This window comes from Pempheris klunzingeri, chromosome 1 (assembly GCF_042242105.1).
Source record: "Pempheris klunzingeri isolate RE-2024b chromosome 1, fPemKlu1.hap1, whole genome shotgun sequence".
In the NCBI taxonomy this organism is placed as follows: Eukaryota; Metazoa; Chordata; class Actinopteri; order Acropomatiformes; family Pempheridae; genus Pempheris; species Pempheris klunzingeri.
Genome location: NC_092012.1, coordinates 4,765,969 through 4,790,549, shown reverse-complemented (window position 1 = coordinate 4,790,549; position 24,581 = coordinate 4,765,969). Strand labels below are relative to the sequence as shown.

The 24,581-nt window shown below is 41.7% G+C and overlaps 1 protein-coding gene across 1 annotated transcript in view; it reads right to left on the bottom strand.

Moving 5' to 3' along the window:
- The window catches only part of LOC139201062 (protein kinase C-binding protein NELL1-like), a 216,079-nt gene that overhangs the window by 8,794 nt on the left and 182,704 nt on the right, over positions 1-24,581 (bottom strand). The window contains exons 15-16 of the mRNA XM_070830283.1: positions 17,372-17,467; positions 6,072-6,212 (exon numbers count right to left, since the gene is read on the bottom strand). Coding sequence (XP_070686384.1) covers positions 6,072-6,212; positions 17,372-17,467 — 237 coding nt within the window. The remainder of the gene's footprint in view (positions 1-6,071; positions 6,213-17,371; positions 17,468-24,581) is intronic.

Here is a 24,581-nt window from a genome sequence, read left to right as displayed (position 1 = left end):
CTCTTTATCCTCACTAAATGTGAGCTGTTCAGAGAGAAAAAGACCAAAGTCCTTTCTACAGTAGCGCTGTTCTCCCCTGCCAGCACCTGCTGCCTACAGACATCGATCACACCCACACGACACAGACAGCACGCCACAAGTGTTGCATAGCAGAAAAATTGTACAAAAACTAAAACTGGAATTCGTTTTTTTGGTTTGTGCGATTAACTCTAACCACGCTTTCCCACTGTGAGCAGCACAGTCCACAAGTCAATTTACTTTCTACACAGTTAACGGAGATGGTAAAATCAGAGGGACTTAAAAACTGTAAAACGATTCATTTCCACACCTCCCTGCTAAGGGACATTTCCATCAGGCAACCTAAAGAGTTAATCCTCAGTAAGATAGACATTTTATGACACGTCGGACTTGGCTCAGCTTTCATTTAAGTGCACAATCACCTTCAGAGCCACTGCGCTTAACATCACAAAGGCAAAACGCCAACGGGCATTCAACCTATTGTTTGTAAGCCCAGTCACCAGTGGAAACTCATCATATATGCCACTCTTCATTAGCAGTCATTTTTTATCACTTATTCAAATTTGAATCACGCAGATTGTCACAGCCAAGCTTCTGAGGTTTAACTACTTCTGTCTGTTCAGCACATTCGGTGTGTGTTCCAGCTATCAAATTACATGCGGCGTACTTTGCTATGGAGAGCCAGCGCGATAACTGAACTCTTGGATTTAGAAGTGAGGAAACCTCACTCAAACATCTGTAATGACCCAAATTAGTAAAAAAAAAAGTCAGGCTTTAGACGGCGGAGATTACAGCTAAGAAGCTTGAAGAAATTCCTTTAGAAGACTGTTTTGCTGAATTTTACAGATACGAACAAAACCAAATTAAACAGACTGTAGTTTTTTGTATGCTGTTTATCTTTGTTACAATCACGATGGTCTCAGTTCCTAATAGCAAAGTGCTGTAGAGGATGCCTCAGATAATGGGTGATAAACCTCAGGAATTAATTCAAATCACGACCAAAACACAGCACCATAGTTGCTAAATTCATTCAAAATTGGCCCAGACTCCAAAAGTAAGTTGATTCATTGCTACCTAAATCACACTGTGCACACCATGCTACGTTACATGCAGATACATTTGACTTTTGTCCAGAGGAGAATGATGAATGGCATTCTGGGTGCATGTGAGGCTTGGCTGATGCTGTGGCCCCACTAGCCACAGCAGCACACTGTGACAGTGCTGAAAACACATTGTAATTGGTTGCAGTATCAAGTTGACTGACTACAGAGAGAGGAAAACAGCTCAGCCAAGAATGCATTGTGCCTGCGACAGTCTATTTGCATACACTAAATGAAATCCCCATCAGCCAGACAGACATACTGTACCTCTGCCGGTGAAGGATTAATACTCTTCATGCTACATTCGCCACATTCAGCCACAAGCTGCCGCTCACAGATGAAGCGTACTCTTACATGTAGGCTGTGAAAGACATCCTTAGAACCAAACACAAAAGCCCTTCGGAGAAACCCGCGGAGCAGCGCCAACTGTATGAAAAACTTACACTCACACCTACATGTGCTGTTACACATGAAAGCACTAATCCTGCAGCGTACGTACACGATAACACACACTGACACAGGCACACACACACACACACACACACACAACAAATAAATCCCTCCGACAGATGTTGGCAATTAGAGGGCCTCAGAAAGCTCAGTATTTTAGTATTTAAATTATATTTCTTTTGTATATCTCCAGGCAGCCCGTATGGAAAGGTCATGCACATCACAGAGAGAGAAAATGACACACACACCCACAATCGTGAAGGGAGACAGTGGGAGTTTATGGTGTATTATCCCCATCTTTATGCACAAGCTGTTTATTAAAGCCCACCTGTCTATCCCTGAAGCATAGTAAACGGATTTTGAAATGCAGCCCATGCAGCTCTCACTCAGAGCAATAAAGCGAAGGGAGTGAACACAGTATGCAACGGAACATAACGTAGGGAAACGCAGAATGGTCAAGTCACCACATCGCACTGCAACAAAGAGTGCAACACAACGAAACCAAGTATGAGACCAAACAAAATAACGTACAACAGCACAGTGAGCCAATGCTAATGAAAAAATTAAACCTGTTCTTGAGCTTTACTTTTCATATTCCAAGACAACCTGGCATCCACTACAGTAGGTGCTCTTATAAATTGAAACCGTCATGATTTAACAATATTAAACAATGAAAAATTGTTAGTATACAAACAAAATACAGCCCCATTGAAAATGTATGATGCAGCAGGGAAGGTACTATTATAATAGTGTCTAGTGCTCAGTCTAATTTGTATGACTACACTGCTTATCTGTACATATTTTCCACAGGAGGAAGAAAAAGACTTCATGGACACGTGTGAAGGGTCTGCATGAACAGACAATTTGGGACTAGTCCTCTCTTGCCAAAACTGGGAGAGTGCGTTTAGTCACTCACAGATAAAAGACCTCCAGATACTCAGCAGGACACTTTAAAAGTAGCACAGCCCGTCGCTGCGTGAGCCAGACATGAATTAACGGCGACACTACAACAAAGTGCTCAGTTTATTTGAAAAACAGAACATATCCTTGAAGGGGAAGGCTTCTTCCACAGGACACTAATTCACCACACTTTCACCAACCTCTTTTTTTACGGCACAGGATACTGCCACCTGATCTCTGAGCCAGATTTCAACCCACTGCCACCCCCTTTAGACTTTTTGATGTGAAAGTGATGCTTCTCAGCTGTTCATTTGCATCTGAAAGCTTAACTGAAATCTGTGCGTATAGTTTTGTGTTGTTCCTGTTATCCCTTTTAACAGAAAAGCAGAAAAGAAAAAGCCCTAACCTCTTTGCCAGCCTTTAATATAAGAATACAGACAGACAAAGAGCTTTTCTTCTTTCTCAAAACATTATCCTCTGCTGTCTCAGTAAATATCGTCCCTAATGCTAACTGCTATTTCCTGCATGGTCATCGCATACTCTTGGCCAGCGTGCACCAACCTGAGCTGGCTCTCTTATTACAAAATGCTACTTTCTGTTAGGTTGCCTCATGAGAGGCTGTTGGAGGGATATTGTGGAGGGGAAAAAATCCTGTTAAACTGTCTTTCCTACTTATTTCCCCTGCTGGCTGCTCGGCCTAATTCGATGTAGCTCAGGGAGAAAAGGTGGCAGATATACTGTCAAAGCTACGTGCACCTGTCTGGTAAAGAAGTGGCACACATACACAACGCACATGTATATATATATATATGACACAAGCTTGTATTTATGGTCTAGAAAAGCAAAGTCATTAATGCAATCTCTCAATGGTATGCAAATAAGTGCTTTAATCACATTGTATGAATCACACTTCAAGTCATGAATATGTGTGTTGAAAGCGTCTGATCTCAGAGCGCAAACAAGTTAATGTCCAATTAGACTTGTGACTGATGTGACTAACGTCTCTGTTTGAGTCGTTTGCTGCAGATATGAGTAATGTGTCGATATTTTAATGCAATAATAACAACTTTTAAATCATGCTGATGGCATGCGTTTTAGCCTGTGATGACACCACCCGAGTGAAAACTGGTGCAGTATGTGTGCTTCACAGACTTCAAAACCGAAGCCAGCCTAAAGACTACCACCCTGGTCTGTCGTCTGTCAAGAGAAGAGAACTTAAAGCAGAGTTCATTATGAATAGATGAATTCTTTTTATCTATACCTGTGAATTATCTATATACCCGTTATCGTAGATTTAACACCGAGGGAAAACTGGGTTTACAGTACCAGCTCACAGCTCCTGTGCCTGAAGTCTGAATCCTTAGATATAGTTTTGTGTGAAATAATCTCTTGAACCATCATCCTCACTAAGTCACGAGTGCCAGAGATTTATTAATAGTAAAACGTTAATTATATTTTGCAGTAGAGGTTATCTTGGCCTATAGGTGACTGAATTAAAATATTTAAAATCACTAATTGGATGAGGAGCCAAAAGTATGTCTCACTGTGAGAGAGAATACAAAGTCACAGGGGTGAAAGACTGATTCTCCCTGTAAAGATGTTCAATTCATAGCGTAAAGTCTGACATATAGAGTTTGTCTGTCAATCACCTTTCTTAAGAATTTGAGTAAAACTGCTCTCTGGGGGAGTGTGCTGAAATCGTACATCACCCCCCCCCCTCCCCTAGAAGTAAATGAATCAAGCAAGACCGCTGATATAGCATTTAGATTTAAAGGTTAAGTGAAAGCAAGCGTTTCGCTCAGCCAAGCGGTCCTGTTTGCCGCATCCATTACAACTTTTCACTGGTGTAAAAATAGGCAGTAATAAAAGTGGAGTCTTGGATTTGTTGAGTGATATTTATATATTCAGAGCTGCTGCTCTCATTAAGGCAGAATGTCATCTATAACATGCTGAGCCGCTGAAAATCGGGGTGTTCAGGTAATGTACAGCTGTACTTGTGCTTATTGCAATAGGCAAATGGTATCACGCCAAACTAAGATGGTGACCAACAGTATTTAAATGACTATATTATGATATAAAGCAGATTATAACTACACCTAGGCATTTAAATTCTGTCTAAAAAGTTCAACTTTTTTAACAAAATTCAAATCACCAAATCAGTGCTTACTGGGGACTAAAGCCTTGTTAAGAGATTTACAACCATAGTAATCTTTTTCTTCTCTTAACAAGTGACGTTTCAATGACTCAATCAGAAACCAGCAATCAAACTGTTACACCAGTATGGACAAGAAATGGAAGGATAACTGCAGTGGTTTTGAACCTGAGCTCTATTTTTTTTGTTTTTTTACACAATTTGGGTTTGGAATGACTGGTAGGTACAGAAACATATGTGCCGGCTGTGTGTGCGTGTTGCCACCGACAGGCTCGGATTGTTATTTGAAGTGTCTGACAACAATACAGTTTATTTGCTTTCTGTTTAATGAGATAATATATATCTCGGTTCAAAGCCACCAGACTCCCAAACATTAATTGTACATGGGAGTTATACTGTAACACTCTGAGACCGTTGGTGGCAAAAACAAGGAAAATAATAAATAAAGGGGCCCAGATTTAACACCACCAGAGTTCTCCTTTAACACAGTGCTGCAATCAAATCAAACAGGTCTATCAAACGTTAATTTCAGCTCTTCACAGCTGCCTCAACTTTCATCTGACAGAGTAGCAGAACCAATATGTGGGTGTGGGACCAAGAGTAGCAGCGTCAATGCTGGAGTAAACTCTGCTGAAATTTTTATCGATTTCTTTCCCCTTGTTTTCAATTTTTGCTCTATAATTGCTGCTTGCTTGTGAGCCGCTGTATTATAAATCATCAAAATCATGCCTGAATATTGGGGGGGGAAAACAAAGCGGTGGCAAATACTGTACACAGATCGTTACCATGCAAACATATTGTAAAATGCAGGCTGCTTTGCTGTGTCATTGTGTGATCATCCATATAAACAGTGCAAATGTGAGCTGATTGCAGAGTTAAGACTTTCACTGCACTTTCCTGTCCTGTGTATCACCGACACTGTATTTTGACCCAGTGTTGGTGTCGGGTATTTCTCTGTGTGAGCTAGTGCATGAGAGAGGCCACGCAGACATCTCAAGCATTGCAAGGCTGATGTGTGCTCCTCATGAATTTCTCATTAAGGGTTGTGTATTTGTGGTTGTTTCGCACTGCATGGTGCATTTGATCTCAAGCTGCGCCGGTGAGAAGACCTCTGATTAGCCTCCTTGTGAGCCCGCTGGATGGTATGTTAGAGCAAACACACATGCTCCCATACGTTCCACCACAGGCTGTGCCTAATGTCTCCACCGTCAATTTTCAAAATGAGGATAAATGAGACAAAGAATGGCAATCAAGCATTCATACAGGACACCACAGATAAAAGATACTTGAAGGGGAAGCAAGGCAGTGACAGTGTTCAGAGTTCCTGAGTAATTGAGAGAGAGAGGAAGAGAGGAAACTAGTCTACAGTAGCTAGGCGGTGGGCATGCAGAGGCCAAGGAGCTGATATTTCAAGAAGTGATAAGGATGTTTTCAATTCACTATATCCTCACCAATGCAGGAGCTCCCATCGAGCAGGTAGGAGCCATTGTCATGGAAACCACTTCTGCATTCACAGTGGTACCAGCCGGGCAGGTTGACACAGCGGGAGCGGTTGTGGCACTCAATCAGGCCCTCCGCACACTCGTCGATATCTGAGGACACAAACACATACTTTAGCATCAGCATCAATCTAAATTATTTTCCTGGCAACCAGCACAAACCTGAAACTTCAGCTCATTTGTGTCTTTTCTCTGTTCTTTGATCTGTGCCGGTTGCAACAGTGGAGGTTGATCCAATCAGAACAAAGTGCCACTGCCAACAGCGGAGCTGGGTCAGCGGCTGCCCACATTACAGCAGGGAGCCAGCAGCCTGTCTGCCACAGCGGGGATCAAAGTCTTTTAGAAATCACACCATTTGGCAGCAGAGTTGTTTCCCTTCCCTGCTCCTTCTCCTCACTCATTCTCGTGTTTCTACTCAGCTCGCTTTGTTTCTGGTGTGCAGCGTGCATACGCATGCCCAGCCTAGAGGCGTTAGGTCTGCGCTCCTTCTCGGGAGAGTAAACCTCTCTCATCCATTATGTATGGTGTGAGCCCTGCTCCTCATCTGCAGCTCTCACTTCTGGCTGTGAGACCCGGCCTGCGCGCACAGCGTTTTTTGGTTAAAGCGTGACCTTGACGATAACACGAGCCATAGCAAACAAGGAGAGGTAGCACGGGACTGCTCCTAAACTGTCATGTCTGTTGTTGTCGCTGAAGGGAAGGGAGGGAAAGGAGGACCCCATATCTCAAGCAAAACGACAGGCAGTTTTCATATTATGTAATTCTAAGAGGGTTTATATAAGCGAGCGAGTTTCATCCGTGTAGTCTGTCAAATTCAGTTAAAACAGGAAAATTCCTAAAACTTTTTGTTGCTTGAGAGCTAAAACACAACTGGAAAAGACTCTGAAATGGAGGTGGACGCAAAAACATGTTTCACAGTCTGTGAAACTGTGATGATGATGAGGATGATGAAAGCAGTACAAACAGACAAACCTCATATCACAATCGTTAAATTGCATCAGCCACATAATTCAAAGAGCTTGTTTGCTTACTTTTCTTTAAACCGGTAAAATGAGAATACTACATCAGTTTCATCTTGAGTTCCTTATATTCCTCCTCCTCCTCCTCCTCAGCTTGCCAGCTAACTGAATACCACATAAAAACAGGACAGATTTGGGGGTATTAGGGCTTTTTTTTCTCCTTTTCAAAGGCCAGTATAAATGTAAATTGATCATCTGTCAGTTCTGCAAAACAGGACCTGTAGTTCCATTCTGGTGGAATAAATAAATACTATTCAGCTTAGAGGGACGGATGCATCTTTTCAACATCGGAATAGATTACGTCTCAATCTTCAATCTTACTTCTTGTTTGCATTTATACTTGACTTTCACAATACCAGACAGCTATCTAAGCTGCCTGGGATGCCTGAAGCCGATTAATGTAAAAAAAGATGAAAGTGTTGTTGATCTTCTAATAAAACTCCTGCTAAGAGACCGAACAGACGTATTTCCCAGAATGTCAGAACGTTCCTTCAATCAAACTTTTTCTCCTTGAGAAAGTTGTGTTTACCTTTAATTCACACGTACTGCTTCATTTTGACCTCATCTGCTTGGATGAACGAAGAATGCGCACACAGCGAGGTCCAGACTGGTGTGAGCTTTAAGGTGATCAAAACAGATGAAAGATGATGTGAATTGTAGTTATTGGAGGGATGTGTGAGTTCACTGTACATCCATAAAGGGGTTAAGGCCATGCAGATGGGGGAAAAAAGTAGCAGTGGTATTATTTGTATTATTATTATTATTATTATTATATAATACAGCTCCTCACTCTGAGTGTACATGTTGTTATATGTTATTATTAGTAGTAGTGGTATTATTTGTATCATTATTATTATTATTACTATTATTACTTTCGTGTTTGAAGTTGATTCTTATTCTTTTGGAGCTGTGTGTAACAAAAAGCAATTTCCCCCTGGGGATTATTAAAGGAATTCTGATTCTGATTCTGATTCTGATTTGTATACCTGGTTTTTACTGTCACTTCACGTGTGATATGTCACTTTGAATTGCCTTGCTGTAGTTATACACATACACTTTCCATACAGCATCAACATATAGCTACAGTTTCTCCATTCAAAAAAAACAAAAAGCAAGCTTCTGATCTTGTGCCATTGCCAGTTTGTGTTGCTCCAGCTGTGCTGTGAAAGTCACAGTTGATACCTTTGGCCCTGTCTTAAGAGCACACACACACACACACACACACACACACACACACACACACACACACACACACACACACACACACACACACACACACACACACACACACACACACTTATCTCTGTACAGATAAAAGAGAGACTTGGGGTGAGCCGTTTAGCAGTGTGCGTTGCGGCTGTGCCCAGCAGCCTGGTGCGCTGCAGGTAATAAGACGTGACAGCTGCAGGGAGGGCTGGCCTCTGTCACCCTCTCAGGTCAGAGATCTGGTCTGAGCCATACCACAAGATTCCCTCCCTGACATCCCACTGAAACATACCAAGATTAGAGGTGACTGCTGGCTGAGAGCAGCTAACCCCTCAACAGAAGAGCAGCGCTATGTGTGTGCGTGAGGGGGCATATGTTAACATGCTTGGGCCGGTTATACTGCATGCTGAAGGTGTAATGATTTAATTTAGCAGAAATATGACTCCTTCAGCCTAGATTTAGTGCATCATTAAGTTTCAAATACTGACCCTGATTCATTTTTATACTTCCAATTTGTTAAACTGTGAAAAGTAATGTAACTGGACCAGATTGAATCACACACCTTACACAAAGGCAAAACCATTATTCTATAAATGGAACGAATGAAGAATGGAAAGAAGACTCTCACTGGATGGTGCACAAACACTGTTTGCCTTCATGTAAAGTGTTCATTCTCATTCTGCATGAAGTTAGTAATAATACATAAGCAATGAGAAAAAATTCAGGACATAGTTGCAATTTCATTAGCTTTAGCCATCAAAACTAAACTACGCACAAAAACGACATGTTTAGGCACCAAATCGACGTGACTAGGTTTAGAAAAAGATGATGCTTTGTGTTGAAATAAGTAAGTTACAGAAGGGAAATGATGTTTGTGACGTTTAAACAAAAGTCAGTAGAGACTAAATGCAAAAAGCAAGAAAATGTGCTGTGATAACAAAATAAGTGAAAAGCGTGACATGTCATCCATACACTGCTTTGATATATTGTACATCACAATGAATGCATGTAACTATAGATCTATGAAAAGCTTGGTTAAAACAATGCTAACCATTCAGGTCATCTTTGTTTTTTAATCACGTGCAGTCGTTCTTATGCTTTCACTGACTTTTATGACATTTATTATCTGTCTGGCCGTCAGGCAGGCAGTCAAACCGAAGTTTAAACCTATTCAATGTCACCACCGAGTCAAACTGCAGAAGGCCCCAAGAAAAGTTCCCAGAACATTTGCAGCCAAATCATAAGCACATTGTTGTTCACTAATGATCTCAGGTCAGCTGAGGTTTTCAGGACATGAAAACAAAGTGGGAATCAAAAGGTATTAGTGGGAAAACATGGTCACGACTGAATGCTTTCCTGTTGTTTAACGCTGTGAGGACATCAACTAGTTTCATTCATTTAATTCTTCTTCTTTTGGGGCCAAAACTATTCCACCAAGCGTCTGACGTACTGTATGACTGTCTGTACTATACATCTCCCTGCGTTCAAATAGCCGCTACTAAAGAAAAGAAGAAAAACACCAATAAAATTAGTGATTCCAATCACCCTGTACGTAATTTACACTCACATGTATTTCTCGAGACCTTCAGTATGGAGACTCATGCAAAACACTTTCCTGTTTTGCATAAACTTATAAATACCATATGTTCATGTTCAACGCGGAGAGAGCTTTGTAAGGAAGAAAAGCAATAACGTCTAGTTTCAACCTCTACGGTACACAAACAACAGACGACAGCACTGCCAGCCTTCCTAATAACAATAATCTTGCCTTGCTCTCCAACGTATCTGTCCATAATTTATGAAAAGTGGTTTTGTTCAAAGATGTTTTGTACTGCTGCAACAAAACGGCGCCACTTTAATTGTGAAGTATATGAGGTGCTACAATTCCTCTTTCATCTTCGGAGAGAAACGCTCATTTTCTAGTCCCTAAAAATTCGGAACTTCCAACATTTATTTCCGTCTCAATCTCTTTCATCTGCATCTGGCTTTTCTCTGTTTGTATTGGCACGTTGTGTTGTATATATTTAACACGGGGGGGAATGTGTTTATTACTATCATTGACAATTATTATGATTATTACAGTTTTGGCTCTGTAGTCTGCAGCACTGCATTTGAAACAATGACCGTGAACTACCTACTTTCAGTTTCAAGGCTGAGAGAAGCTATTTAAATCTATACTGGCTGTAGGAACAGTTTATTTTAGGACAGTACAGCAGAAAAAATGAGCCAAACCAACCAATAATCAATAAGCGTGGTGCTGCCTCTCATTTAGCGGGCAAAGTTATATAAACTCAGAGAATGCCACAGCTACTGTAATGGCTTTCTCCATTTTCAGACTTTCGTTAAAGGTCAGTTCTGTCAAGATGGTTTGCGATCAATCAGATGAGTTTACTTGTCAGAGTTCCCCCGAAGTTGAACACATGAGCACCATGCAAACTGGTGACTTGGCCTCTGTGAGTAAAGTCGCTGATCGTAACGGTTCGGTTGGAGTGAGCTGATCTTAAAGCTAAAAAAGAGGCTCTGAAACAAGCAGGGAGTGAATGGCTGCAGTACGGGCAAAGAGGAGCAGCACTGGGGAAGGTACCAGATGATTTCAGATGGTCGCTGAGTGTAAAGAATCGGCAACATCGGTTTACGTATGATGATGTTATTTAGGTTTATGTTAACCAGCCGTTTAAGATAAGATAAGATAAGATAAGATAAGCCTTTATTTATCCCACAATGGGGAAATTCCCAGTCAGCAGCAGTTCACACATACAGAAGTATAAATATATAAAAAAATATGTAAAAAAGAAAAGAAGAAATAGGATATGGAATAAAGAAAGGGAATATATATATATGTATACATGTACAGTATATACAAAAAATAATAATAAATGTTAAATGTTGGTTCTAAAATTATGGAATCATGAAAGATAACATGTTTATTGTTTATCTGCCGGGGATGTAAAGCTAAAAGGTGTTATTATCTGCATCCATTTTAGAATTGATATACATTCCTAGTCTGAGAACACCTTTAAAGCTGTATTCCACCTACTTTTCATCACACTCATGAAGGCTCGCACATCTTTAATTATCTCACTGCTCTACGCCCACAAATGCCACAAACGCTACTCACTCATCTATTGCACACACTTTTGTTTTTCATTAATGCAATAAACTCATTACCTTCCACAAAGCTTTAGCAGCTTTATGTGGAACCGAACGTCTCCACATCGAGATGCTGGCACGAGGAGGAACACGCAGGCAATAAGCGCTGTCAGAAATTCTTCTTTTTCTGTAATGTTAACACTAGTGAATTAGCTTATGGTCTCATTTGTGTGGTGCAACAAACTCAACTCAACTCATTTTGCTGGTTTTCCTCCACAAATTGACACGTTTCATATTATTAGAATTGTTATGGTAAGAAAAGATGTTAAAAAGTCAAATTCTGGTCTTAACTCAATTGTGACCAAATATGTACTGTGTGTGTGTGTGTGTTTTGGCTTAGCAGGGCAGTATTATGATGTGCAAAGAATTACACACATCATTTTCCCAAAGGCAGAATTGGAGAAACTGGCAGAAGTGTCTAGAAGTATCAAACCGAAAAATCCCTCCCCCTCCCTTCAGGCTTTTGTCCATGATAGTGATGAGAAGAGTGGCCGCCGCCACCACGGCTCCTTGGCCGTTCTGTACACATTTCTGACTGACGACCTCTCTCAGCCTTTTCAGTCTGACAAATAAGCTGCTAAGCTGATAAATGCCACAGTCATATAAAGGCTGTGCTCTGTGCTAACGGGTTAGCTCCATGGATGTATGGTTTACTCATTAAATGAGTCTGTCGCGGTGCACAGTTCTGAATGCAGAGGGTCTGTATCATTGTTTGGCTCAGTGGGTGTGTGCTGCGTGCTGGGTAATGTTAAAACTTGGGACAGGATGCTGAGCCGTTCCTCAAATTCTGGCTGCAGACAAGCTCGCTAGCTTTAGCCTTATGGAAGACTGGTCGTGTGCAATGAGTGCATGTGCAGAATGCATGCAGGTATATAGGTATAAAGGTAGGCCTATATAGGTAGGTATATACAATTTTATCAAACCATTTCATATATTGATTGCTGTTGAAAATGTTTCTAAAAGAAGGTACAGACCCTGGCTTTATGTTTTTATTTTAAATTGTTTAATTGAATTATTATAATTATAAATGAATTTCTCCATGGATGGAAGAAAGTCTTAACTTCTCCTCTCTTAACATTTGCCCTGCTCCTACTAGAGCAGGTTCACCGGGAGATATTACACTATAACAATTTTTGGTCCAGCAGCGGCACTACAGAAAGGGTCACTAAAAACATCAAAAACATTCATATTCACCCTCTAGGGACCAGAAATACTCAAGCTACAACATCTTAATTAATTTTATATAGCTTGCCAAAATCCAGGCAGACACACTTGATACCTTTTGGATCTAGTCCAGAAATTAAAATAAGGTTCTGTAGCTTTGAACAACGCTTGTCAGCACAACACACATTTGTAATGGTGGACCTACCAGGAATGCAGAGGTGAAATTGAAAACTTGAACTGAAAAGATTATCCGTCTGATCTTAGACCTGTGATAATCCACAGCACCAATTGTAAGCACAGAAAACCTAACCAGGACACTGGACCTCTTTTATAGACAGCATATGTTATTTAACACTCCATTCATCACCCACCTAGTAAGACCTTTTTATTTAGATGTAAAAGCTCATTTCATTCACACACTGTAAATAATTCCTGTAGCTCAGTAGTCTTGAACAGTGTGAACAGCCCTCTATTCTCTTTGCAGTAGTGAAGTGGACAGGTGACCTTCCTGTAGTATAAAGTACAATATGCTATGCACACACACACACACATAAACTCCATCAATCTTTGTTACACCCTCAGGAAGGAAAGCAGCCAGACTGCATTTCACATTTCCCTCTGTTTCCTTCCATTACAATGCAAACGAGAGCACTTAGTACTTTCTGCAGGGCCTCACTTCTGCCCCGTCTGTGGATTTTCCCAATGGGGATATGTGAAGACTTTATGACAGCCCAAACTGTGAGGAACTGTGAGTTTTAGTTCATGGAGGAAATGGGAATTAATCCACACATAGTTAAAGTAATCCCCGAGCTCTCAAGAGACTTCTCTGGCCTGCTGAGATTTCCATAATTACACTTATCTCGGCCCTACTAACCTACTGAAACAACACCACAGAAAGTGTCACATGGGGCGTTTACAGTAATGTGTCCTTAGGTGGAAACAAAAAAGCAGGGCTAGTGTTTGCTGCCACTTGATAGTCTGTGACCGGTAAATGGGCATAAAATTAACAGCCTGCTGGATTACAGGAGCAGTTAAAGTGACCACAGCCGAGCACTAATGGACGCACGCAGAGCTGTTAATACCACTATTGATGTCTTCACTCCTCTTCTAATTGATCCTGATAGTCAACTTGTCATTGATGTGACACATTATGTTAGAAAAGGAAGGAGAAAAGGTGTGTTTAGGTTTTTTTTTTTAACATATCTGGTTAACAGGACAGAACATTTTACCTCTAAGTTACTTAGATATCTAGGTTACACATGACTGTTGTTTCAGCAGCATTTAAATGAATTCAGTGAAACACATGTTCAATGATCATTACTAAACTGCTGTTAAAACAACAGTTGCATGTGACCTGGGCGTCCAAAATATTTGCACTCTACAAATTTAGCTTAAACGTCTTTTGTCCTGTAAAATCACCAAATCTATGCGTGGGGTCACTTTCAACTAATTCCATGAAAAGACCAAAAGCAACAATTAATTTGTTGCTAGTTTGACTCCTGTGGAGACGTGATTAGAGCAACCAATAACATTTTCAACCTACAAGCACGAGTATTGTAATAAATTAGACTTGAATAAATCTGAACTTATGCTTTAATGTTGCCGAGGTTGCTTTAATCTGACAGTTCGATATTTGTAACCTCTTGCTTCTCTTTGCACTTCTGTGCATTCGGCAGGGAAGAGCTGGTGCTTTATGCAGCAGTTTGGCTGAACCCTGAAACTCCAACGCTCACGATCCCGTATACAGACATCAAAGGAAGCAACACCTTTCCCCTCACCCCTGCTGCTACCGTCAATATTCTGACATGCCCTTTAACAGCCCCAGCGAAGCAAACTGTGTTTTACAAAATGTGTCAACTCCAACCCAAACACATACTCTGCAGTACATTATGCACCTTACATTAGCTGTTTTGGCAAAGAAGCATAATGTACTTCACAATATGTGACTCAGGAGTTCACTGTCAGGTCAGCTGTTCAGTTTTTGAACCTTCGGAGTTAAGAATTTAAGAAAATAAATCACAAGGATCCAACAGTGTATCTGTGGCAGCTATATGAACCCACTGAAGAAAGAAAGGCAACCCTGAGGAACAGATCAGTGTGGGGGCAGATGAAGATCAGTGAGAAGATCCACTCTGTTCCCATTGGCTTTATATTTAGATGCTCTTAACCTCCCATTAAGCTACAGTGTACACCACAGAGGAGAGCAGCCCGTGGAGCAGCGGCGTGCTTTATTACATGGGGGTGAAGGGCAGCAGAGAAGGAGCTGGAGGTGGAAGATAGAGACAGGTGTATATGACAGACAGAAAGAGAGAGAGTTTGACAGACGCAGAGACAGTGAGAGTGAAACACGGAGAGAACATGTCATACACGGAGTTAAAACAAGAGCCTTCTGTAGAGCTTGTACAAGTTGCCTACGGCAAGTCTTCAAGGGAAACTCCACCAACCCCGAGAATACTTTAAGGACATGGAAATATTTTACTTCCATTTTAAGTCCTGAACACTATTATAACAGATGTACAACATATTTATTTCAATTAAAGTGGTATTTGCTTAAAGTGTACAAGACAGTTGTGGATGAAGTCAACCGACAAAGTAGGACAACTTCTTCTTTGAACGCATTCACCCTGCTGCAGAATCATGCACATGTATATTTCCATGAAAAAATGTACTAATTTCTAGCCTAATAAATAAAAGAGTGATCTCTGCAAATGCAAAGGATTTTGTTCATAGTCCGTCTCCATCATCTCCCACCCCTGGGGCAGCACGGTGGTGCTGTGGTTAGCACTATTGCATCACAGGAGTTTGCATGTTCTCCCCATGCTTGTGTGGGTTCCTCCCACAATCTAAAGACATGTAATCCACTCAGTCGGTGACTCTAAATTGCCCCTAGGCGTGAGTGTGAGCGGTTCTTCTGTGTGTCAGCCTGGTGATTGACCGGCGAACAGTCCTGGGTGTACCCCACCCCCCCCCCCGCGACCCTTAAGGATAAGTGGTATAGACAATGGATGGGTGGATCACCCCCTTCAAGAAAACTTTAACATCTAAACATAATGTTATGTTATGTTATAGTATGTTATGTTATGTTATGTTATGTTATGTTATGAACCGTCATTGGTGGCTATAGAAATCAGCTTTGCAAATGAAGTATATACGTAATCAGAGGAGGTTCGACACCCTGAGACAGACACGAATATTGACATAGAGAGTGATTTTGCACTGCATCACATCTGTAGCAGCCTCCGGCAGCAGCCAGAGGGCCACAGGGAGGAGCCTCATTAGTGGGATGATGTGTTAGTCTATATTTTGCTCCTCATCTGCTCCTCACTTCCACACTTTATTTCCTTTTTTGCATAATCTCCCCCCAACCTCCAACCCCATCCTGTCTAAAGCAGTCAAACAGAAGCAGCAGCGTCATTTTGCAGATGCGATGTAGTAGTTTCTCAAACCAATCATGCATTTTTTTAGTCGTTAAAAAAATTCAATTTACAGGCACAAATGTAAAGCCTGTGTGAAGCTGCGATGGCAGAATGCTGCACAAGTTCATTTAACTGAGAACAGCACTGAGGAGCTGGCTTTCCTTGGTAATTAACTGATAGATATGTGATGCCGTTTGACAGATGTGCACAAGATGTCGCACGTACAGAGCAGACCAACAAAATCCCAGCGTGTACTTTGTGCAGAGCGTTATCCACAGACCTCAGATCAAGGCAGGAAATGTATTCCAGGGGGGAATAAAGACAGTCATCTGCAATCTTCCTCTGCTTTACGTGTTAATAGAACTTATTAGGTGGAGTGGTTGTAGAGTAATTTTACCAATAATGTGCACACATATGTATAACATGGTATTTAAAGGGAAACCATGGCAACATGCTATGAATAGCTGGCCTGTGGATGCGGTGCTGTGTGAGAGCTGGTTGATCACGTCTGTAAAATGAAACTGCAGAGACAGAGTTTAATAATACGAGAGGGTGAGGACGAGAAGGGAGAGGAAAATGGGAAGATAAGGGGAGCAAAGCGGAGAATGTGAGGAGCAGAGAGGAGGAAGGAAAGAAATAGGAGGGAGGAGAGGAGCTTTAGGAGGAAAAGGGGGACAGAAAAGTAGGGGATAAAAAGAGAGGTGGTAGGGAAGATGTGATGGAGGGCAGCGGAGGTGAGAGAAGATAAAAAGGAGGAGGAGAACGAAAAGGGAGGATAAGTAGATAGGAGGGGAGGAAAAGCAAGAGAGGAGAAGAGAAAGGAGCGAGGAGATGGGAAGAGAGTAGGAATGAAGAATGAGAGGAAAGGATGAAAGAGGAGGAGGGGAGGAGAAGAGATGAGGGAGAGGAGATGCAGGTGGGCAGGAAAAAGGAGAAAAAGAAAGGGAGAGGAAGGACAACAGAGGAGGAGATGAAAGAGAAGGGAGGAGAAGAGTAAAGAAGAATTAGCTGTGCTTTTCTACAGCTCTCCTGGGATCCTCAATCTTTGAAGCGGCCAATTTAAACACAGGGCTTAAGAGATGGAGCGTGTGTGTGTGTGTGTGTGTGTGTGTGTGTGTGTGTGTGTGTGTGTGAGAGAAGAAACAAAGAGAGAGACGAGCGACCGACTGCTGATCCCTCAGACCAACCTAATGACCAACCATTCATCCGTTGTCACTTCTGAAACTCGCTTGAATGAGAACAACAAGACGCACAGGTGAGGGGTCAGCTGGTGTCCGGGGAGGGGGGGGGGGCTTACCTGTCTCACAGCGGCGTCCTGTAAATCCTGAGGGACACACACATGTGTTGGGAGACACGCAGGTCCCTCCGCTCCTGCATCCCTCCTCGCAGAAGGCTGGAACAGGAAAGAGAAATCTGTTAGTTCCGCTTTGTCTTCACATCCCAGATATCACAGCAGCAGCAGCAGCACACTAAAAAAAGACTTGACAAAAGAGGGAATTCCTGCAATGTAAGGTTTCATGAAGACATTACAATGTGCAAGGCGGCTCCCCTGACTACTTTTAAAAGCAGTGTGATAAGTTCAGGGAGGGAACACAGGCGCTTTTTTGTGATTCACATGAGTTGTGTCTTTGTCGATGGTGTCTTTATGTCTGGGTGTGTATAGTAAGTGTGCGTATCCTCGGGATGAGCGGTGCCACGGTGCAACCCGATATTATCACGAGATCTGAAATGGCAATTCTGTGCACCTTAGAGAGGCACTCCACCAAAATAAAAGAGAGACATAAACCTGCCCTCCTCAAATTCAGTTTGTTTTATTAAAAGTGTTATCGTGAGTGGTTACCGTGTAGAGGACAGCCTCTCCATGTGGCTGTTAAGTGATGCAGATAAAAAGGCACCATGAGCAAAAATGACTGATGAAATGGCTTTTTTTTTAAAACTTGCACTGATCAAAATATTCAAATTAACAACCAATAAAATGACTATGTGTTTGTGAAGGGGGTCGTTTGTAGCAACAACATTTTGGTCTTACACCACATTTACTGTATGGCTCAGACAAAGTGTCCTCAGCAAACCTGTTTCAACCTGCAACAGGCAGATATTTTCAGCAAAAAACACCTAAAACAAACCCACTTTCCATCAATCAGCTACAGAGTGATATTGTGCACTGGTACATGAGCTAAAAGGAGAGTAAATATTAGCCTGACGTTCATCAAGTGGACAGAAAAAAACCTAAATGAATGAAAATATATATATTCTTTATTTTATATATTAGATGTTTTGAAATTCTTCATACTGTGACTTTATATAATTCACATGTAAGTGCAAACATGTTAATTCGGCTGTTAGGAAAATGATTTTACTCTGTTGCAAAACTGAAGTGAACATTATGTCTGCTTTTTATCGGGTGTATTCTGAAAGGTCAGTTGTGCTGCTTGGACAGCACAAGGATGCAGCAGATTTTATTATGGATTCTCAGGCTTGGCTCCAAGGTAAGTGAACTGCTTTTTATAAAGAACATGTATCCTGAGAACAGTGCAAGCACTTTACAAAGCCTCACATTCACCCAGGCACAAAAATATACACACATTTAAACACTGATCGCGGCTGCGCTGCCACGCAAGGAGCTAACCTCAGGAGCAGGTTTGTGGTTCGGTGTCGAGGACGAGCTGCTCAACCAGCCGAGCTGCTCTTGTGCATACTGGAAGGTAATGTGATAGAGTTATAGCCCGCGTGGATTTGCTGCCTCACATTTTGTCTTGTTGAGTGTATTTTCTAAGTGCCTGGTTGCTGAGAAGACGGCCATGGCAGTACGCACACATCCTTACACCTAAATAACAACACTGATTATCGACCAGTGCCTTAAAAAACGATCCTCATGACTGTTCCAAAAGATGATTCTTGAGCGTTTTATGACCTGCCTTTAGTCAAAGTCGGGTTCATTTTAAAACTACATAAAAAGAAAGTGTGTAGTTGAGGTTAAGGAAAGATAAACAACCTGGAGTTGAGGACAGATTGGACATAAACCTTTGTCTCCATTGTGGAAGTCATACACTTTCTACACTCAGTCCTCAGCGACTTTACACCTCCTCCCTGTAGTAAATGCTGGTCCCACCAGAAGGTGCCACAGTGAGATTTAGTCCTGTTTTATTATAAATACACGAAGCATTTACATTTAAACAAACTGATTGTGTTCAAACGTTTTGCTGTTACAAATGCAGGTTATACATCAATATAACACTGTTAGCATCAGTATTTCTGCCTTTGTTAGTGGCAGAGCATCATTATTTGCCCAACCACTAGTGGGCACTTGTCTGGAAAACAAAAACATGCCAATAAACCTGGAACCTGTCCTAATGGGATCTAATATAGTATATATCGTCCAATTTTATAACCTTGCCCACCATCAGTCAAATTTGGTGATGCCTATTATTGTTTGCCTACAGAGCAACCTGCATCATTCATGAGGTGACATGTCATTTCTCTACCTCGCAGTTATTCTAAAATCTTATCACTGTGCGTGTGCGTGTGTCTGCTAGCTTGTGTGTGCAGCTATCTCGCCGCCTTTTGCTGGAAGCAGGCTGGCAGTGCAGATGTGTGTGATTTGTTCTTTGAGCGCACACGGTGCGATGCATCAGCGAGGCTGAGGCGAACTCACAAAAGGAGAAACGGCAGGTCGAGGAGATCTGGCAGAGCAATGTATTCCACAAAACAAAGGGGAGAGCGAGTGTGGGGAGAGGAAGTGAGAAAGAGTAGTTAGTCAGTGCTTAAAGCGAGGAGGATTAAACCAAAAAGAGGGCAGACTTAATTGAGCAAGTTCATTAAAGAGAAATTACTTCAGTATTTCTAAGCTTAATTAATGACATGATTTGAAAGATGAGCCTTAATGGGCTGAAAAAACCTATTTATAGTCACATACATAGGGGTTTGAGTGTATCTAAGTGTGTGTGTGTGTGTGAGGCTGCTTGTCTTCCTGTGGTTTATGATTCCATAGGAACATCATTTATCCATGTAAATTATCACCCTGGTGTTTGGAGGAAAAAGAAATGCGAAATATACAAACAAATGCACAAGTGCAGTAAATAAACGCAGGGTCCCGTGCCAGAAGCTATTAGAGCTATTAATTTGACTGGTTCCACTATTTAAGAAGTTCTATCAGGCCCTCATTAGGAGCCTGATTGCCTCTGTACTAATAAACCTCACACTTAAAAATTAATTACACTTATATTGACTCAATCTATCTCCAGCTCTAATTATCATTTCACCACCATCAGCATAATGCCTCCTGCCTGTCGAACTAATGACTTCCAAAGATGAGGGGGCTTCACTGGTGGCGGGTGTGTGAGACCCACATTTTTCAGTTGAAACTGCTGGCATTGATTTTCTTACCCAAAGACATCCCCCAGTTTCCAGTTGCCCCCAGTATTTAATTCTTGTCGCAGTGAAAAACAAACCTCAGACAGCATAAACTGAGACGACTGTCATACAAACTGAAGCTTAAGTTTATCATAATCAGTGTTGGACAAAAAAAAGTTACCAGTTATAATGTTACTTCTCCCAGTAACTAGTAGTGTAGCAAGTTACTAATAATATTTCAGCAATCAAATTAAATTAAGTGGCTCTCACATCGCCACACGATAACTGGCCTCCAGTCCTTCCAATGAGGGGACAGCAGGGGGGGAGAAGTGCTTTCGATCATGGCAATAAAACAGTATGAAGCCGTTGCCGCTGACACAGATGCCCACAGATCCTGCTCTGCTCCGGCTAATCAAAATGAAGGAGATGAGTATCGCGGGCTGATAACACATCCATGCAGATAACGCCGGTGTCCGAACACCCCGGGCTGTACTACATGGTGCTAGCTGGTTATGAAGAGCTAGCTTAAGGTAGCTTGAACAGCTCCTACTATGGAAAATGGCTGGTTTTTGATCTGATTTGAATGCTGTTTGTACCAACATAGGGTTGAAATGATGTGATGTTAAACTCTGTTGAACAATAGGTGTCAGTATGCATCTTCAAATCGTTTGCGATCCACCATTTGAACTCAGACAGAGAGGGTTGAACCAGCTCTACGATATACTTGCAGTTTTGCCCCTTTTTGGGGAATGTTCTTTGAAGTAGGCGGTCGTCTGGGTGGTTTCCTCGCAGCAGTGTGCAAAAGGCCTTTACGCCTGTCAGCTAATCCACCAGTAAACTGAGAAGAAGAAGAATTTAAATAATCCAATTCACATTCCAGGATTCATCTTTGTAATTGTTGTGCATGCAGAGTGCACACCAGCAAGCAGGCTAGCCTGGACGATGGCAACGCTTCATGAATGTGTCCGTGTAACACATTGTTTAGTGACAGGTGAGCTTTTCAAAAAGAGTTTTAAGTTTGTCATTTTTGAAGTTGAATTCAAATTTAGTGACGTTTGAAAAACTTTTAGTTGCAGTTTGCAGTTTTTTTTCAGCCACAAATGTCTCCCAGTAGGGTTTGGCTATGGTGTGCATTTACTCTATACCTGACAGTGATTGCGTTTACATTCTCTAATTCAGTTTATGATAAGGAATGGAAAACGCAGAGAGGAAGATTTCCCCTTGAAATTGCATTACTAGATCTTTGGTGGATGTACAGCATGTTCTCTCTGAGGGATTTCTGTAAGATGGGAGCTGGATGATTTGGGCTGTAGGTTTTTTCCTACATAGACCATACATAGAAAGTGTGACTGTGATGCTTTTTCAATTCCCGAATGAAATTGAGAATAGAATATAACAGCCAGAGCGGAGAACATCCCCATACTACTGAACAGGAGTGGTATTTCACACCTCCTACAGTAGAGGACTCACTCACAAAGATGAGAGGTACAGCGGCATTGTATTCTGTTCTACTTACTTCTCCTGTGGTTTTAGAAATTGATCATGTTTCCTTTTCTGACACCTAAATCTGATGTTTACCGTCGATGCTACAGATCGCCATCGTGCTCCGTCGTCACTGGAAATAGCTTCCAGCTTTCGCAAACTCTGTAATCTCATCACAGACTTACACAAAGGATCTCACCAACACTTCATCTTCCTCTCCTCTTTGTGTGCCTGTATCAACTCTTATTCATATTTTTTCTCCATTTATCCTGCCTGCCTACCTACCTGCCCCCCCCCCCCCACTCCTAACATTACATTGCGACAAATAGCCTGTGCTGGGGCTGCAAGGAGGAAACTGCCCTCATTCATTGTAGTGCCTGTGACCTCCAGCTAAACTATCTCACTGCTCAACTGGGCCTGTTGCTGACTCGTGACTTCTCAAGACATGCTTATACCCACAGATTTGCTATTTGAGTTTCCCATTATGGGCCTAGATTGCTTTCCAGTGGGTGGTGAGAATGGAATCATTCCACTCGGCGCCGTGGCTAACAGCCACATTCACGGTCGTTGGGTGTCCAAGGATCCATCTCAGAATTAGAAGCAGGGATATCACAGAGAAAACCAATGGATATTCCACGAATTCAAGTAGGTACGAAAGGAGGAAAAAAAGAGCTTTGTATTCTAGGTAATAATTAGCGTTCCATGAAGCGCAGCACAGCTCAGTGATATGCTGCATTAGGACATTGTTAGGCTCCTGATAATGGTCTCATCTCTAACTTAAAGTTCAAATCTCAGGAGTTTAAAGCTCCATATTTCAATATTTTAATCTTGGCCCTAGCATTGAATCAAATGACCCATGTAATGTGAAATGGGTCACTCATAGCGCCAATTTGTGCTCCTCATGCATTAGCATTAGAATCACATTGGAGTTACAATGGCAAGCATATGAGAAAAATCCAGAAGGTCGTTTAGAAACACCAAGAATCCTCTTTTAGCCTTCTGGATGAAAAAAATATTCAGTCTACTCCCACAATGAAGAACACTTTGAATCCGTTTCCAATTTTTGCTTGGACTAGAAAACAGTGTCACAATTTGGGAGGCAGGTTAAAAAGTTTATGATCGTGCAGATGGAATATATTTTCATCCAGATGGTTAGATGAGTCTCTGAGATGGCACAAACAGTGGCTAGGTTATTAACTGTGATGAACCTAAATACATTATTATGCAGCTCAGAGGTTTTAATGTGTTTTAGCTCATTGTTTTGGTTTTATGGTACATTTATTGAATGGGTCTCACAGGAATTCAAGCCAGCAGTATTTCTTTTTTTTTTACTATTTCTGGAGCAATTTTTAAATGTGTCACACACCCATCTCAGAACAGATCCGTTTCTACTATTTCAGTCTACTGAGAATCCTAGAGACTTGTGTGAGACTTCAAATGCAACTTCCTATATTTGTAAGTCTAATTTCATTTCGTCTTGCGTGCCTGATTAAGTATAATGACCACAGGAAGCCAATAATGTCTCTCAAATCTGCCGTCAAAATATGAATTACCATGTATCAATGGTCAAACAGATCTGTTTGACTATGAATACATGAGCGCACAGAAAATAAACCAGTAATTTTTGTAGTATTTGTGCTGTGGTTTGGCTGGTTGCCGTCTGTGCTGCTGGAAGGACAGTTGGTGCTGAGGACAGTGACGGCCGTAACAGAGGTCAGTCAGATTGGATTGTCTGCACTGCTGACATCTCTCCTTTAGTCCTGACTTTCAGGTCAGCCATTCTCACTAACCCCAACTCTGGCAGCAGCAATATGCTCACTCTGCACTGCCTGCTCATCCACTAACTACAGGCAGACAAAGTTAGTTGCTGGTGAGGAAGTCAACACATTTAGCAGCTAAATAGCCAGATATTATTCTCAGGAAATGGTGACCAAATCTTAGCTAAAAGGAGGTTGAATTTTGGACAGTTTCAAATGAATGATAACTCATTGTCAGCTGGATTGTTAATAAGCGACTGTTGGCTAGAAGGTTAACCATAATGATAATAATGGGAAGAATAACTTCAAAAGGTGATAATATGCCACGACAGTGTTACTGTCAGCCTGCGTTGCAGGTTTCCTGCCCCCTAGTGGCCAAAAAACAAGCGCACAGCTTTTGAATTTAAGCAATTGTTCCAGCAAAGGCTGATATTAGGAAGAGAGAAAGGATTCATAAGAAAGCAGATGACAGAGCGCTCATGAACGCACCAACAGTAGTTCTGACAAATGAACAGAGGGGTATCTAGATAATGGACTCCCTCTTCCTCTTCATCTCTCTCTCCCACAAACCTGATCACAGAGGAAGAGGTGCTCTCTCTGCAGTGTATCTGTATAATATGTGCCTAGTTTCCTTGCTAATGAATCCACAACAGTAGGCTTAAATGCAGAGGTAGAAGTCCACTGTCAGCCTGCAAGGGAGAGCTGAGCAGGCCAGAAACTCAGCTAAGAGAGAATTAACGCCAACCCATTTACTCATACAAATGCCTCACTTTGTTATGCATCAGAGTAGAGGCAGTTCACCCTTGGCTGTACTCTCTGTTGGGCATTTACTGAACATCACAGATAATGACCGCACTTACAAGACAATAAGGACTCGGGCCAGGCGGTCGGCATGGATTAAATACGCATTAAGGA